Below are 19,054 nucleotides of genomic sequence, written 5' to 3'. Positions count from 1 at the left end.
AGCTTCCTTATTCCTTACCAAAACTTTGCAATATGTATGCATATATTTATTATTATCAATGAATAAATTTTAACAAATAATATGTAATATTTCTTTATATTTTATATGGGTATATTTATTAAAAATTGTATATATAATATTTTATTTGTATTTAAATTATATATAAATAAAAATTATATATAATATTATATATGCATGTGGGGTACGCATAATTAATTATACGTATATTTTTATAAATATATTTATGCATTAATAATATAATAAATAATATATATACAATAGTATTGGCAAAAATACAAGTATATATATTATATTGCATTTTATAATGAAAAATAATATATAAATAAAAATGTAGGAAAAAATTTTACCACAAAAATTATGAACAGTCAGAACTATTTTATAAAATTGTTTATTTGGTTATTTACAAAAATAAATTGGATAATTAAAGTTAATAAGTCAAATAATTAATAAATTGAATAATTAAGTTGTTAAATTGTGAAAATATGTAAAAAAACAAATTTTAAAAATAGGAGAGAAATTATTTTAAACATTACACTTTGTATATTTAAATAAAAACACATTTTTTATGTTAAAATTCATATTTTCATTTTTTTTTTTTTTAACTTTTTGAGGTAGCTTTTTTGTCATTTTTTTTAGTAATATATTTTTTTAATAGTATTTATATTTCTATTGTATGCTAAAACTAGCGGAAATAAAAGCGTTGTAAAATTGTCAAACAATGTGCCAAACAAGGCAACAACATATAATACATTTTAAAAATAAATAATGCTATCATAAAAATTAACAAAAATAACAAAAAATTAACAAAAAATAAAGGTTTATAAACATTCCTTTTGCATTGAACAAATTTGTGTAAAGGTTTTATTTGTTGAAAAAGATTTTACGAAAAAATGTGTTGCAAAAAAATGCTTATAAATTGCATATTCGCAATTACCTTTCTGCCTATATGCATTATATTTAAATAAAACAATTATTTAATTTTTAATTTTCAAACTTGTTTCACATTTACACTGTTAACTCAAAAATAATAAAAGATAGGGTTAAAATAAGACACAACCATTTTTTTTTTAATTCCCCTTTAAATCCAGTGGGATATCATGTTTTACTCTGTTAATAAAAGATATCTATTTTATATTCTACAACGTGCATATATACAAAGTTGCGAGTGCATAACCGCTCGGTTGCTTCATACTTTGCATATGCCTGGTGCATCCATTTAATTAATGAAAAAAGCTATTCTGTTTTAAAGTTATCCTTCATTATTCTCAAAAGAACTAAATAATCTGAGTTTCGTTCAATTATATAGTTATTTTTTTTTGCATATAAATCAATAACCTTTTTAATATTTTCATTATCATATCTCAAAAAGGGATTGTATGAATATTCATGACTTAATAAAGTTGGTACTGTTGGTAGACGATTTTCATTTTTTAAAACTTGTTGATAAAATTCATTTAATTTATCATTATTTGGATCAACAGTTAAAGCGAATTTAATATTACTTAATGTATATTCATGTCCACAAAATATATAAGTATTATTTATATCGATTTTTTTTTTAATATTATGAATAGAATTATACATATCTATATTATTAGCTTCAAAATTTTTACCCATTCCAGCTATAAATAAAAAATCGCCAGTAAAAAATAAGTTTTTTTTTTCGTCATTTTTTAATGCATGTTCAGAATTTTCAACTATATATGATACATGATTTTTGCAATGGAAATTTGATAAATACGTTTTAATTTTAAAATTATTTATTTCAAATTCTTGAATACCCTCAATATTTTTATTTATATATTTATTATTACGTTCTTTAATACCATAAACATTTATATTTTTATTGTAAAAATAAAAATTTCCACTATTATGATCAGAATGTTTATGTGTGCATAATACATTTTTTATTTTTATATTTTCTTTTTCGGAAATGTTAATAACGTTGTTATAATCACTTGGATCGACAACAATACCTTCATCTTTATCATTGTAAAAAATATAAGAATAATTATCATTATACATAGGTATAATAATTACATTTGCACACAAATCCTTTTTATCAACAATATAATATTTATAGTCGTTTGCCATTTTCATATTATATATATTTCTCCTATTTATAAAAGTATTCTCAAAGAATAGTTTGGGGGTTAAAGATGGCTTGCCTATATGCGCATAGGCAAAGTAGCCTAAACTTAATAGTTTTTTTTCGATTCTCATTCTACAAGTTCATACCTAGAAATTGTTATATTAGTAATAATGTGTGTAAACACATTCAAATTAATTCAACAATAATTAAATAAAATGTGGCATTCTTCATAAGTGCCCCTGTTCTCAATATATAGAATTCAAAATATGCGATGAAACGTGTTAATTTATGAAATTTTAATAATGATAAATGGTGAAAATTTGTAGGTATTCCTATTATACATATCCTATCATGCTAATATGGCATATGCATTTACACAATAAAGTACATATAATTATGACATTTAAAAATGTTATTTTTTTCAAAATGCACAAAGCCCTCACGAGATTTAATTATTTTTATTAATATTTTGAATTATTTGTGCGCATTGAGTTATTGTAGTTTTTTCCCATGTCTTAAACACGCAATCCCCTTAAAATAGCCAAAGTTAGGAAATTTTAATAAGCCCTTAATTTTTTTTTTTTAAATTAAATTTTGGCTTGCTAGAAATATGAAATTTCCTATGTTATGGAAAAATAAAAGTACGACGTTAAAAAATTAATATATTTATTTTTTTTTAAATAAAAAATAAAATTGCGCAATATATTATTATAGTATTAAAAAAACGGAGACCTTTTAAAAATAAAATATATTACTTATGTGCGCTTATATATTATCTACATATTTAATATAAATATATATCATTGGTGTAATTATAAATACGCAGTGTGTGTCCATATACTTTTAGCAAAGGCTCTATATTTTTATTTAATTTATATATCTATAGTAATCTCTTTTTCGCGCTATAGAGAGATTATAAATACGTGTGCGTGTACGTAATATTTATTTTTTCAATAATACACACATATCCTATTTAAATAGCAATTTATATTAGTAATATAAACATTGAATTTTTTATATATTAAAAAAAAATTAAACAACATATATAGTATATATAATGCATATTATTTTTGAGAAGGTTTAACTAGTACACTTCATTGGTTTGTGCACGTTTTTTTCTCCTCTCCAATATAAATGCATAATAAGCAATGTATTATATTTTCTTTCGATGTTGGGAAATGTACATATAATAAGCTATTAAGTAATTATATGAAATTGCAAAAAATAAAAAACACACACATTAATATATATATAACTTTTTACGCGATTCTAAAAATATATGAGCTTAAAAAACCCTAAAAATACATTAATTTTTTATGGACTTAATTTTTAACGAACCTAGGATCTATCCAATTACGTGAAACATAAATCAAAAAAACTTAGCCTTATCCAAGTAATACAAAAAAAAAATAAATAAGAAACATTATATATATTTATTGTGTTATTCCATTATATGAAAAAAGCATTCACTACTATAGTACTTACATGTATTCTTAATGTATATATGTGCTTATTTTTCATATCTATATAATTTATTAGCTAACTAAATAAATATATAAACTTTCCAAGAAAAAATTTATGCATACACTTTTGGAACTATAAATCTTAGTAAAAAAGTGTAATATACAAAATCGTAATAAGTTTATCATATTATTTTGTGTGTTCATTACTTAATAAGTAAAAAAATACTATGTAAAATGTCAAAAGCAGTGAAAAGATATTATACATTTGTGTCATGTATTTACATAATTACCTTTATACACGCTTGATATATATTATGTATATATATGCTTTCTAAAATAATGCTTAATATAAAAAAATATGTACATGCATATAAATTGTGTACACGCTTATATAATACATATGTGTTTGCATGTACGCTTTGCATAGGATTGTACACATGCAAATAAAACATATATGTATGTTACCCTTTTTTGAATACAGCTTAAGACTCTAACCCCTGTAGAAAACTCTTTTTGTAAATTTTATTTTAATCTTTATATCTTTAAAAAAAATGACAGGTAATTATATATATGAAAAATATGAACAGTCAGGTAGAATGCTATATATTATATAAATGTGTGTGTGTAATAAATTAGGCTTCATTATTTTATCATCAAAATGTGTATATATATATTTTTTTTAAAATTTAGAAGAAGAAATAATAGCCGAAACAGGTTCCAATACTGAATCTGAATATGATGAACAAGCAGGTAATATATTTAATTAAATAATTAATAAGTAAAATGTGTGGAAATATATACATACATATAAATGGAATATGCATACACTTTTTTTTTCTCCATTTTTTGAATGACAGAACTTCTTGAGAAAAAAACAGCTCAAGAATTATTTGATATGGGAAATCTCGAATTTAAGGAAAACAAAAATTATGATGTAGCTGCCGAAAGATTTTCTATGGCTGTTGAAAAAAAGTAAATTATTTTCAAATAAAATTATATTTACTTATTTATATATACAGTTGAATTGTAGTACCTATGTAGAAATGTATGGATATTAAACAAAATGCATAATCTATGTTTACTTTAGGGTAAAAGAATTAAATGTAGAAGACAGTCTTCATCCTGATTTAAGGGAATATTATTTATGCTTTGCTGATGCATTGCTAACTAAAGAAGAAGAAAAAAACGACTTATTCGAATTTTTAAAAAAAAGTACGTTATATTAATAGAGAGTAAATATGTGCCCAGTTTGTTGAAGACATTATTTTGTGATGGAAAAATCATTCATTTTATTACTTTGAAATATTTTTTATATATTTTAGCTAGCTAGCTAACTATATATTTTTTTTTTTTTTTTTTGTTCAGAAAAAAGCGTTGAAGTCACCGAAGAAGAAGATGGTACTAGCAAAGAGGAAGTCACAGACGAACAGGTATATATTTCGACACATTACAATTCTTTTTTATTTATATAATTTTTTTTATATTAAAAGGTGTGTAACTTACATTAAACTAATTTTTTTTTTCACTTTATATCAGTTGGCCTTTGAAATGTTTGAATTTTCAAGAAAATGCTATGAAATGCTATTAGAACAGAAAAAGGAATTATCACAAAAGGATTTACTAAACTACTCGTACGTGTTTATCAGATTGGGTGATATAAGTTTGTTGAACCACTTTTTCGAAGAAGCCTTAAAGGTACAATAAGGAAAAAATAAAAACACAATATAAAATAATGCAATAATATACGATAAAAATAATGTAATACATATATGATAAAAAATTAACTACCTTAGGAATACGAAAAATGTGTGAACTTAAGAGAGGAGCACAAATTGGGTGATGAAAATCTTATAGCCCCATTAATATCTCTTTCGCAAAGTTACATGTTTTGTGGAAAAAGAAAAGAGGCAGTCGATTATTTTGAAAAGGTCAAGAAAATTTTATTAGACGTTAGACAAAAAACAACCCCATTGCCAAAAAATACTAACGAAAAAATAATCAGAGATACTTATGATGATGTTCAAATTCAAATTAATGATTTGAAACGACAAATAGAAGAAGAAGGAGAAGAAGGAACAGAGCAAGGAAGTCAAACAATTGCCAAGGAATTAGTAATTACTACAAAGGTAAGTCACCATATATATATACGCATAGATACGCATAGATATGTATAGATATTTATATTTACTGATTACTTAGCTAGAAATTGCAAAAAATGTATACAAGTTTATATATTACATTTACTTTGTCAATGACTTGATGGTTGGTGTACATATTTTTATTTTTAATTTTTTTAGTCTGAGTTTGATAAAGCCGTACTTAACAATGCCGAAGTCAAGAAAATCACAGTTTCTAATATTGAAGGCGATGAGCATGTTAGTAAAAAAAGAAGAATTAACTTATCTAACTATAAAAATTAAAAGTGATTCACATATATTTTTCGAAAAGAATGCAAATAACAAATATATGTTATATAGTAATAAAAATATGGTGAGGTTTTATTTGCTTTAACCATGGCATATCGTTATTTTTGTCTGAAATAAGTATCTACATTTTTTAGCATGCACATACAGATACATATGTACAAGTTATGCATATTTATCATTGTCTCGTATTACTTTTTTTTCTATCGTACACTTTTAAGTATTAACTTAATATAATAATTTTTATAGAATTGATAAAATTTGCTTAGATAATACCATCTAAGCAAAGGACATTAAAAAGTTCTACTATATTTATGCATTATAATAAAAAATTTATAAAAAAAAAAAAAAAAGGAAAATTAATTTATATGGGCTGAGCGCATCAACACTGAGACTAACATAGAATAACACATATAATAATAAGCATACATATATATAAAAAATTATACTAATATACAAAAATAATCAACAGTTCTTGTAGTTTTTTTTTTTTCAACCATGTGAAGTTGAAAAAAAAGGACAACGGTGGCATAATACATGTATATATATATGTATATACATATATATATTATACATACCTCGGGTCGAAAACATGCACATGCACGCTTATCTAAGCAAGGAACAATTATTTATGAAAAAAATGGCATATATGCCGTCAAGTTTATTTATACATATAGCACAAATAAGCTTTTTGCGAATATTTTTTTTTTTTTTTTTAAACTTTGATAACTTCGTAAATATACACAAAAAATAGCATAATGCGTACTTACTGTAAATCGAACTTTCTAATCAGAAAAACATGATTGCTTTACTTCATCAATTGAAAGTTTTATCATTTTTGTAAGTTTGCTTGCTTGCTAATAAAATTAATGTGTGCCTAAAAATGACTTTTATGACTCAAAAGACCGAATAATATATGCATATGTTTTTTTTATAACTTACTACATCATTGAATGATAATATAATTAAAACAAATTTAAATACACTTTCCATTTTCCTTCATTATAGGAAATCAAAATACAGAATCGTGATATATAATTGTTTGAAATTCAAAACAACTTAACACAACTAATCTAGGATAATAATTTTTGAAACAATGCTTGCATAGTAAGAAAACGTTTAACTTCAATTAAGTTTTTACAACCTCTTTGAAAAGTATTTTCTCTACTTAATAGGTACAAAATTTAGTATTATTTTTCTGCTAAATATGGCTAGCTTTCCTGTGGTGCCTTAAAAATGCATGTATTGGTACCTACAAATTAAAAATTTTCATGCGCATGTATAGATGAGATAGCGCTAGTTGGAAAGTAGGTGATAGTCATAAATTTTGTACTAACACATTATGATTGCATATGCACGTGACAGGTTAGTACCTAAAGTCCCAGTTGTCGCCCCCACTTTGGCTTCGTGAAAAGTTCGCAACACTTAGGTTTTGTCTACTCATCTCTGATTCATGATATAATTCTTCTCCAGCATTTTCATCCTTTATTTCATTAACATGTCCATAATAATTATTATTGTTTTCTCGATATTCACGTTGATTAATAGTATATGGAGCACAATTTCGTATGTCCCCACGATTGTAGCGTGTCCAATATGGATTAGTATTACTCATGTTGTTGATATTGTTTATAGGGTTAGCATCATTTGCATTGGCAATATTTGCAATATTTCTATCATGGTGTCTTAAATAATTATAAAAATAAGTATCTCTATTAGTATGTTGAGATTCGGTGGGAGGAGTATTCATAATATTTCGTGAAATAAAATTGTTTTCATGATTTGCAAGTTGAGCATTATTTTGTATAAAACTTTGAATAACGTCACTATTTATATTGTAGTGATTATCACTACCATAATATGCATTATCATGTATAGGTCTAGATATTTCATTATTATTTGGTCCAATATGGAAATTGAAATTATAACATCCTCCTCTTTGATTATTAGGATTACTTTCATTGTTACTATGTGTACTTGTTTCACTGTTTGCACTAGTTTCAGAATTTTCTAAATGCTCAGAATGTTCTGAATTATTATTTGCAGATGTGTTTGCACCTGAATCTATTTGACTATAATATTGATTATTTCTATAATTACGTGAGTTGGTTCCATTACTATTATTGCCACTGTTGCCTGAACTATTGTTTCTTGCATTATTATGGTCGTTATCAGCATTTCGATTATCACCAAGAGGATTATTATTATTACTAAAATTATCTGCATTTGATGGATTATTTGTATTATGTAATGATATGGATCTTTCAGGATATTGTGCAAATTGTACAGTATCATGGGAGCATACTTCTATTTTACATTGACCTGCTTTAAATATAGAACCTATTGGTAATGGTACGGGTTCTGAAAATGGTTTGATTTTTAAGAAAGTTCCCAACGTACTAGTATCTCTTAAAAGCCATCTTTCACCAGGAGGTTTAGATCCATCATAATAAATTAAACAATGTTCTCTAGATACATATCCATTAGAATTTGTAACAGATATTTTTTTATAACTAGATTGTGCATATGGCCCACGACCTAATACGACACCTTTAGGATCTATATATTCGGTTTTTAAAGTTATTTCTTCTTTTACTGTACCAAAATCAAATTTGATTAATAAGTTTGATTCAATATTTTCACAAAAGTTAAGTAATGTATTATTATCATCTGAAATGTTCATATCAGAATTATTATTTAAATTTGCTTGATTATTGTTGCTATTGTTATTGTTAGATGTGTCTATAGTTTTTCCGCTAGCAGAACCGGTAACTCCTGCATCTGCCTGTGTAGATGATTCCGATTTAATTAATTCATTAAGTTCATGTCTATCTAGAACTTTATTTGAATTTTTATTCCATACATATCCTTTATATGGCATACCGGCAGTATTTTTATCAATAGAAACAGTGACTTCTAATCTATCTCCTATATGTATTATATCCCCTTCTTTAAGTACATGATAGTTATTCACTTTAACCATGGTTCCAATGGTTGATCCACAATCTACGACACCAATATTATTATTATCTGCTTTGACAAATAATAGATGTGATAATGAAACAGATGAATGTGGCATATGTATTAAACTTTTAGCATGTCTACCACCATCCCATGGTAATCTATTTGGTAAAACTGAAGAATCAAATATATGACTATCAATTCTATGGGTTCTATCTTGATATAATTTTAAAATAATTTTTTCATCTTTCCTCATACACATAGATGGATTTTGTGTAATATATCTTTCAACCCAAGCATGAAGTCTTTCATTAGTTAATTCTTTATTATCTTTGTCATATCCAACTAGTTCACTAAAAGCTTTACAATCATTAATATTAAATACATATTTTGCTTTTGACCATAAATTATTAACAGTAAAAAAATCTATTATACATGATGATAGATCATCAAAGAATATCGGAGGTGATATCATATCATGTAAAAATATTCTTAAAAATAATGAAACACTAACTTGAGATTTTATAAAATTTTCATTCCACCATATTTCATCTACTGTATTTACTACTTCAACAGATTTATATATTTTTAATGATTTTCTTCTCAAATTATATATACGGACTAGATTAGATAATATAGTATTTATACAAGATGAATGACCTAATGGTTGTCTACATAATGGACAATTTTTTCCATTTAATTTATTATGACCAATACAATATCTACAAAATGTATGTCCACAATTCATTGTTACTGGTAGATAAAAATAATCTAAACATATAGGACATGTTAATTCTTTTTGTAAATGTTGTGTTAGATTATCTACAATGTTAATACCAGATGTATTATTATTAATTAATACATTAGATGCATCTGCTTCTGCATCTGCTTCATTTTCTATATCATCACTATAATTATTTTCATTATGGTTATTATTTTCATCGTCATTATTTTCACCACTATTACTACTACCATTACTATCACGATTACTTCGGTTGTTATTATTATTTGTGTCTCTATTTCTGTTTGTATTTTGATTTCCATTTGTATTACTACTTGTGTTATTTCTGTTTGCACTACTATTTTGATGTCCCCCTTGAGTTGTATTTTCTATGTAATGATTTTGAGCTTGTGTAAATTTATTGAAATCAAAATTATTTGTAGGAATAGGTTGTGCCATATTATTAGGGATATTTTCTCTAACTATATTATATTCATTATGGTCTTGAATTGGAGTGTGTGCTAAATTCATATTGCATATTGCGGAACCATTTATTTGGTCCGATATAATATTTATATTGTTTGAAGCACATATATTATTTTGTGAATTATTGTAGTTTGAATTATCGTTAGTATTACTATTGTTGCTAGCCGAATCATTTAAATTATTATTTATGGCATCATTAAAATTAGATCTATTAGAAAGATTGTTTTGAATTGCATTTCTGGTAGTAGCATTTGGATCATAGCGTGGACCATGTCTACCATTTCTTCCATTTTTATTTTCATTTATATTTAAAATATCATTTTTTTTTTTTCTTGAATTAACATTTTCATCGTCATCTTTTGGAGTAATACATTCATCTTCTATTATATTATTATCATCGATAAAACTTCCATCATCATTAATTATAAATAAATTGTTTCTATTATCCGAAGCGCTTATGTTACTATTATTTAGACTGCCTTGTTCAGATTGCTCCGACATATTGGATATATTCATTTTCCCTATATATACATGTGCAATTAGGTGAAAAATAAAATATATATATATGTATCAAAATGAAAAAGACGTAAGAAAATTACAAATTTATTATATATTATGAATCGAATAGGAAGTAAACAGACTGATGCACGTATATGTACTTATGGAGGAGTACATATTAGTGTATCGATTTTCAAAGGAATAGAAATAAGCATAAATATGTTCAATATGTTTGTAAAAATATGCATAAAATTTTAAAAATATATTTAATTTTGTATAAAATACTTTAATAATGAGCTTATTCATATAAGCATTTAAATAAAACGTGAACATTTAAATAAAACATGAACATTTAAATAAAACGTGAACATTTAAATAAAACGTGAACATTTAAATAAAACATGAACATTTAAGTAAGGATGGATTTGTATATAGGAATAGACGATACACACACATACATAAATAAATAAATACAAGAATATACAATCCAAAAATTGTACCAATTTAATGCAATAATTACATATTTTTTAATGGCATACATATAAAAATTGTCCTAAGTATGGAATTATAACACACATATATAAATATAAAAAAAATAATAATAATATATATATATAAAAAAATTAAAATTAGGTATATACAGCTAATTACATGCAATGGGATAATATAATATTCTTAATATGCATAAGCATATATTCAATATTACATTTTTATGTATATATAATATGCATTTTGATTTTCACTTTTAAAAGAAAAACGTTACATCGAAATATTTTTCATATTATATATACTTGATAAAAAAAAAATGTATATTTAATTTAAAAAAAATAAAAATAACAAAATGACCGAATAGGGTATATTATCATATGTACATATATATATATAAACATAATAATTATGTAAATTTTTAATTAGATAGTTAATCACTAATTTGTTTATATATAAAATATTGGATAATCAGATATACATAAACATTAAAATGCACATTATTATGTAAATAATTTAAAGATATTCTTATTATTGTATCAAAACAATTTTTTTTTTAATTTAAATTATTACTATAAAAGTTTATAGCTCTTTTAATTATGATACATAAAATAATCTCTATAATTTACATATAAATATAAAAACCTAACAAATAAAATTAAATACTATAAAATTTTTTTCATAAGCATAATATTTACTATGTATGTACGTAATTATATATTTTTTTTTTACATGGATTTATTATAAATTTACTATTTATATTTTAAAAGCATAAAATAAAACAATGATAAAAATAAATATAAACTTTATATTTTATTTATATGTGTATAACTAACTATGATGGGTGATTATTATTTAAAAAAAAATGAAAATATAATTAAAAAATTTATGCAAAATTGTACTTATTCACAATTTCATGTACATATTATGTATATATAAAATACTGACATACATGTTTGTGCATATTCTATTTTTATAAATACTAAAAAAATGTATAAACATAAGATTAATTATAATACTTTCACAACATAGGAATATTGGGTGTAGAAAGTTAATATATATATATTATGTATATCATAAAGTATGCTTATTTTTATTTTTGCTTATTAGTAATGTCGTTGCATTTTTACACTACAATTTTAAGTTGGTGAATGAGTTTATTTTTGCAAGCATAAACAGTAAGAAATGGAGTCATATATATACATATTACATACATATGCATACATGCTATTATTAAGTTTTTTGTTTTACCTTGTTCCCCTTAAATGCGGCAAATATTGTGAGACGGTGTTCCTTCGATTTAATGCATATAGGACTTGAGTTTGGCAAAATTATAAATTTTCTCTGATGTTGTAAACAAACAAAGTAATATAATTCACAAAATGCTAAATAATTATGTACACTAAAACTTACTAAATACTACTAAAACAATAAATAAATTTGAAACTAACAAAAAGACGTGCAATAGCTAGTACATGTACAAATAAATAGTACTGCATGCATTTGCTCGTAAAAAATAAAAAAGGACGTACTACACTTGTTGTGATTTTTCAAATATGCAAACCATTTAAACTGATAAACTGTTAAATGGGGATATCGAATGAGCTACTATAGATAATTATAAAATAATTATGAAATAATTATGAAATATTTAAATATGTAAACATAGAGCATGTACAAGCACAATATGAGTGCTATAAAAGGAATGGTAATTTATATATATATATTTTTTTGTCTCTATAAAATATAATGAAAGAAAAAATATAATATATTTTACTAGTGCATTTTATATAAAATATTTATTCATAGCAAATTGTAAAACGCATAGTGACATGTATATATAGTGTGTGTACAACTATAATAGGAAGAATAAAACACAATTTCTTTTGACTTTAAGGCAATAAAAATAGTTTTAAATGCATTAATATGCAATTATATTATGTGTATGGTTCATCATTAATAAGTTGAAAAAAATATAAATTAAATCACGGAATATATATTCTTCTTTAAATCTAAAAAATTGTAATGATGCAAATTTTGAAAAGAAAAATTCAAATATGTACAAATATTAACTTGTTTATTATGTATACTACAAATATAAAAATGTAAAAATAATTTATATAATAATATATATAGAAAGCGGGTGATAAAAACACGAGTACTAATATAGCATATGTATTGCATTTATATATGTCTGTTTATTTGTGTATTTAAAGTGGTACTTGACAACATATAAAAAACAAGCATATATATTTGAGGTATATAAGAATATAGCTAACATAAAAAATGACAAAAAAATATCATATATAAGTATAAAAAAAATCATAATCAATCATGTATATATGTATATTTTTTTTTTTTTTTGAAAATATAATATTCAATATAAATATATAAGTTATATATGACCTAAAAATTATACATAAAAAAATAATTACCGTTGAAAAAAAACCTATAAAAGTTTACAAAAACCTATTTTAATGTTGTTATTATTATAAATCGTGTGTTGTTATATATTTGTTTGGTTTGTCATAATATTTTTTGTATAGCTATTTTTATTTTTTTTTTCTTTTATAGTTTATTCAAAAAAGGGTGGTGCTAAAAAAAAGGCTAAGAAAAAAATGACATGCATTTAAGTATATAATAAAATATACATATTTATATAGCCGGTTGTTATTGTTGTATTGACACAAAATATAAATCTATGATTGCAATATATAAATATATTAATTATTTATTATCTTTTTTTTTAATTAAAATTTAAATCAAAAAATAGATTTTTTCAAATTTATATTCAATTTTATATTCAATTTTTATAGCAAAAATTATTATTTTTTTTTTGTTATTTTTCAATATATAGTATTGGTTAGTATAGCTAGTAGATTTGTTCTTATTTTATAAAATGGATTATTCTGTCATAATTATTGGTTGTTGCTTATTATTCTATTTTATGCTTTTTTCTTTTACTTTTTTATGCTTTTTTCTTTTTCTATTTTTCATTAATATAGGGCTAAGAAAAAAATATAATCAAAATCGTTCACTTAAAAAATGAAATATGCTAAGCATTTTATTATTATATCATATTTAAATTTATCAAATTTTTTCAAATTTATAAATACTTAAAATGGTAAAAAATTCTTTACAATAATAATATATAATTTGTTAAATCATTTAATTTGCATTTTCACAATTTTGATTTCTTAAAAGGTATATATCATTCTTTGGTTGCAATGTACATCAATTTTTTCTTACATAATATGGGGTAAAGTGAGTTAAAAAATAGTTTGAACTATTATGAGGTATGTTTTTTGAGTATAAGCAAATGGGTTTTATTTTATGCTTTGGCATTTTTTATGCTTTGGCATTTTTTATGCTTTGGCATTTTTTATGCTTTGGCATTTTTTATGCTTTGGGATGGGCCAGGAATTATGGTGTTGGTACGTTATGTATAATAAATTAATTATAAATAGAGACAAATAGAACAATGTTATAATATTAATATAATTAATAAAATAAGTTATTGTTTTTAATTATGTTCTACAATATATTAAAACCATGTGTCCATTCCCTTAAATAGTTAATTCCTATATATATGTCCCTTATATAGTTCATATTACAAATAATGTTTTGTACTTTGCTAATTTTTAGGGATGTTAATATAAATAATTTATAATATTGAATAAGTATAAAATGAATAAACAAATTTCCTAAATAGATATGTAGTTTTTTCTAAAAATTTAATAAAAAGTTAAAATTTTCAAAAAATTAATAAGTATGTAAATATATTTTAATGCAGCTGAATTGTAAACAATAATATATACACATAGTAGAATAAAAAAATTTAATATACAATTTTACATTTATATATATTTTTAAAGATTTTATGGATATTCATGAGAAATAAAAATAGTGCGTTTTAATGTCAAAAATACAAAATTATTATAATATACTAAATATATTTTACAATAATAGTATTCATATATGATAGTATTTGATGTATACCTACTATATACCTATTAATAGTCAGTATAAAATTTTGATAAAAAAAAAAAATAATAATGTATTTATAATTAATTGATAATGATATAAAATAAGCTTGTTCGAATATAAGTACATGACAAAGTTAATTAGTTTTGTTGATTACTTATTTTACATATAAAAATTTTATAATAACTTTGGAATATTTTTCAAAATATATAGAAATGAATGTAAATACCTGTATGCATAATATTTACATCCTTAATTAATAGATATATAACTATTACTAAGAAATGCAAAAAAAAATTACATATATAAACACCTTTTTTATTAAATACTAAAATAAAATATTCTGTACCATTAATTTAGTATATATTCACTTTATTGTTTCATACATATTTATAATTCTACTTAATATTTTTTTATTGTCATTGTAAAGAATTATATAAGTGTATAGAACAGTTGAAATTTACACCTGTAAGGCTCATATGTATATAACTAATACGTATGGAATATAAAGAAACTGGGCATCAATACGTTATTTAGATAATTAATAAAAGTTGTAGTACCCGTGATTTTGCAAATTTGTACTATTCCCATTTTATGTACATATATATATTTATTTTAAAAATGAAAATATAAAGTTATATATATTATGATTTATACAAGCATATTAAGGAGTTATTATATTTAAAATACATAAACAGTTCAAAGACAAATAAATATTACCCATGCAGAATTTTTCTCTTTTTTTTGTATTATCGCCTTATTCAATTTGACAATATTTTAATTTATAGCTTTCTTTTGAAATACTAAGCAATGTAATTATGAATATAATAAATTATTTGTATAGCAAAAGCAAGAATATATATAATCGAAATATTAATGCATATAATTATAATAATATTGAAAATGAAAATTTGATTAGCCATTTTAGTGATACTAATAATAATTACAGTAACAATAGTTATTCATCCAAATCATCATCACATACTTTAGCAGTAAGTAATAGTAATTTTGATAGATATGTCAAAAATAAAAATATCAAAAAAAATTATGAACATGGGAAGGATGGTCAGGAAGAATATAATGAAAAAAGAGAAACAATGGCTAGCTACCTGAACAAGTCAGGAAATATTAAAGATTTGAAAAAAAAAAATATGATTAATAGTAATGGAAGCAATGGTAATAAAAATTTACAAGATAATAGTGGAATTGGGATGACAAACTCAAATATAGACAATAGCAAATTATGTTACGAATTTAATATATACAATATAGGATTTGATAAAAAGGTTTATAAAAATCGGTGTGATGGTGTTTGTGTGCTAAATGATAATATATATATTTTTGACAAAATAAAAAAATGTATTTATTTATACACACCATATAATAATGTCTGGTACATATTTTTAGATATATATGAAGAAATATCAATAAAAAAAAATAATACTGATATTTCAAATATGTATGATATGGAAAATGAAAAACAATATATACAACATAAATATGTAAATAATATTTCTTTTTTAAATTATGCGGATATGGTATATTTAAATGATTATTTATTTATTATAAGTAGCAATTCACAATTTATGAATACATGCAAAGTTAATATTAATAATATGAACACCCTTTTCGGGGCAATAGTTATATGTACCTATGAAAAAAATAATTCAAACATTTCAGATACTACTAATAATGAAAAAGAAAAGAATGAACAGATTAGAGAATTTTCCAAAAATAATAAGCATGCAAATTCAGTAGTTAGCAAAACGGATATGGATAATAACTATAAGCCAGAGTTAAATAGGTATGGTCATAATATGGAAAATGATAAAAATGAAAATATTGATTATTATGAAAAGGTTTATAGTGATGAAGAAAAGGAAAAGGACGAGAGATCAGATGAATATATATATGTGAATGGGTTATCTAAATTTGATGAATTTTTTGACAATGAAAAAAATGAAAATTCAAAAAAACAAATAATTAAAGCACGAGATTATTTTTCACTTTGTAGTGTAAACGAAAAATCGTGCTCATTAATTTATTTATTTGGTGGTAAAGGGAATACAATTAAAGAAAAAAATGAATATATTGATATTATATATAATGATTTATATGTATATGATTTTTATATGAACAAATGGACAGAATTGCACGAATGCAAAAATGACAATATTGATGATCAATCTGAAATAACCGAAAAAAATTATGAACATGTTCATGTAGAAAATAGCAATTCACATGACCATGTTAATAATAATTGTGAAAATTTGATTAATTCAAAAGAAGAGCATAAAATATACGATTTTAATGCAGAATGTTACGAATCGTTTATACCTAGCGAAAAAAAAAATGTAGAAGAAGGAGGGACAAATAATGAAGCTGATAAATTCAATCTCTTTTTCCCCCTTGATGAAAATGGTGAAAATATAAATAAAATAGATAAGCCTAGTGTGTGTAACAAAAATAGTAATAAAATTAACTTGCCAAATATTACAACTATAAAAGAACAGTCCCCTACTAAAAATGTGGGGGTAAATAAAAATGGGAATCAGATCGATGAACAGCTATTTACCGGATTAGAAATAAGCAATAGTGTTTCAAAAAAAAAAAAAAATATAGACAATATAGAAAATGTAGACAATGTAGAAAATGTAGACAATGTAGAAAATGTAGAAAATACAGTTGGAGGGTGCAATAAAAATAACAGTAGTCAAAATAGCAATAAGGATAATTTGTATAGTCTTATTTTTGATTCTATAAGTATGTTAAATGATGAGAAAAATATTTGTTGCTTAGGAGCTGGTAGCAATGCAGATCCGGACTCTCTCCTTGGCAGTTCAAATGTAAATGAAGCCCCGAAAGAAGAAGTGAAAGAAGTGAAAGAAGTGAAGGAGGATGTGACAAAGGATAATGAACATGTGAAAGGGAACTGCATTAATTGCAGAAAAAATGAAGAATGCAAATATATATGTGAATTGATAAAAAAGAATATAAAAATAAAAAAGTTGAAATGGCTAGGTAGAAGAGCTGGTCATACATGTAATTATTATAAAAACAATCTATACATATTTGGTGGGATAAATTATTATAGTTTTAATAAAAATAAAATAAATTTAAATTTTTGTAATAATTTATATTTATATAATATTGAAACAAATAAATGTTTTGAAATAATTGGTAAAGGAAATATACCAGAAAAAAGATATAGACATAGTAGTATCATCATAAATGATTATATGTTTATATTAGGAGGAGAATGTAAAAATTCTACACTACCAAAAAATGATTTATATTTTTATAACTTTGAAAATTCAGTATGGTCTGAAATTATTATTAATTCAACAGTTGGATCACATGCATTATATAAATCTATATGGTTAGAAAATTTCGGATCTATTTATATGTTTGGCTCATCAATTTTAAGATTAACAAAAAAGAATTTTCAGTACACACCTTCTTACAAAAGTATTAATGACAAAATTAAAAACAATAAAGATAAAATTGTGAAAAGAAAAAAATGATCATTCCCCTCACTATATCATACTAACACAATAATGTTAAATTTGCAGTGACATAAAATATGCTTTACCTTCAAGTGGTAAAAAGTGTAGAGAATAGATTGATTAAAAATAAAAAATTTACTAGCTTTTTTCCTATTTTAATTCTTTGCTATTCTTTAAGTACTATTTTTATGTTTTATGTTTTTATTTTCACATTTTTATGATTTTTTAGTTGTGAAATTTTTTTTAAAAAAAATTGTAATTAAAGTTTTTTTTTTATATTTAATAATTTATATATTATATGTATCACGAAGCATGAGTACTGATGAATTTGCACATGCATGAAAAGGTATGTTGTAATACATACACTTGTTTATACAAAATAGTGTGTAAATATGTGAATATATATAAACATA

At 23.1% G+C, this 19,054-nt stretch overlaps 4 protein-coding genes across 4 annotated transcripts; 2 read left to right on the top strand and 2 right to left on the bottom strand.

The window, feature by feature from the left end:
- Positions 1-1,254: 1,254 nt before the first annotated feature.
- Positions 1,255-2,244, bottom strand: PVVCY_0600480 (targeted glyoxalase II, putative; the record flags this gene model as incomplete). The annotated part of the gene is made up of 1 exon (XM_008627191.1): positions 1,255-2,244. The coding sequence occupies one exon, from the start codon at positions 2,242-2,244 to the stop codon at positions 1,255-1,257; it is 990 nt and encodes a 329-aa protein (XP_008625413.1).
- Positions 2,245-4,127: 1,883 nt separating this feature from the next.
- On the top strand, positions 4,128-5,996 carry PVVCY_0600470 (conserved Plasmodium protein, unknown function; the record flags this gene model as incomplete). The annotated part of the gene is made up of 8 exons (XM_037634107.1): positions 4,128-4,134; positions 4,267-4,326; positions 4,434-4,548; positions 4,664-4,788; positions 4,942-5,006; positions 5,113-5,271; positions 5,370-5,702; positions 5,874-5,996. The coding sequence occupies 8 exons, from the start codon at positions 4,128-4,130 to the stop codon at positions 5,994-5,996; spliced, it is 987 nt and encodes a 328-aa protein (XP_037490256.1).
- A 1,233-nt stretch (positions 5,997-7,229) lies between these two features.
- Positions 7,230-10,683, bottom strand: PVVCY_0600460 (zinc finger protein, putative; the record flags this gene model as incomplete). Its single annotated transcript, XM_008627189.2, has 2 exons — positions 7,230-7,251; positions 7,373-10,683. The coding sequence occupies 2 exons, from the start codon at positions 10,681-10,683 to the stop codon at positions 7,230-7,232; spliced, it is 3,333 nt and encodes a 1,110-aa protein (XP_008625411.2).
- Positions 10,684-15,953: 5,270 nt separating this feature from the next.
- PVVCY_0600450 (kelch domain-containing protein, putative) lies at positions 15,954-18,659 on the top strand (the record flags this gene model as incomplete). The annotated part of the gene is made up of 1 exon (XM_008627188.1): positions 15,954-18,659. The coding sequence occupies one exon, from the start codon at positions 15,954-15,956 to the stop codon at positions 18,657-18,659; it is 2,706 nt and encodes a 901-aa protein (XP_008625410.1).
- Positions 18,660-19,054: the final 395 nt, after the last annotated feature.

The sequence above is a fragment of the Plasmodium vinckei genome, assembly GCF_900681995.1.
Source record: "Plasmodium vinckei vinckei genome assembly, chromosome: PVVCY_06".
NCBI classification, from domain to species: Eukaryota; Apicomplexa; class Aconoidasida; order Haemosporida; family Plasmodiidae; genus Plasmodium; species Plasmodium vinckei.
Note: the sequence above shows the minus strand (reverse complement) of the source record. Positions and strands in the feature narration are given on the sequence as shown.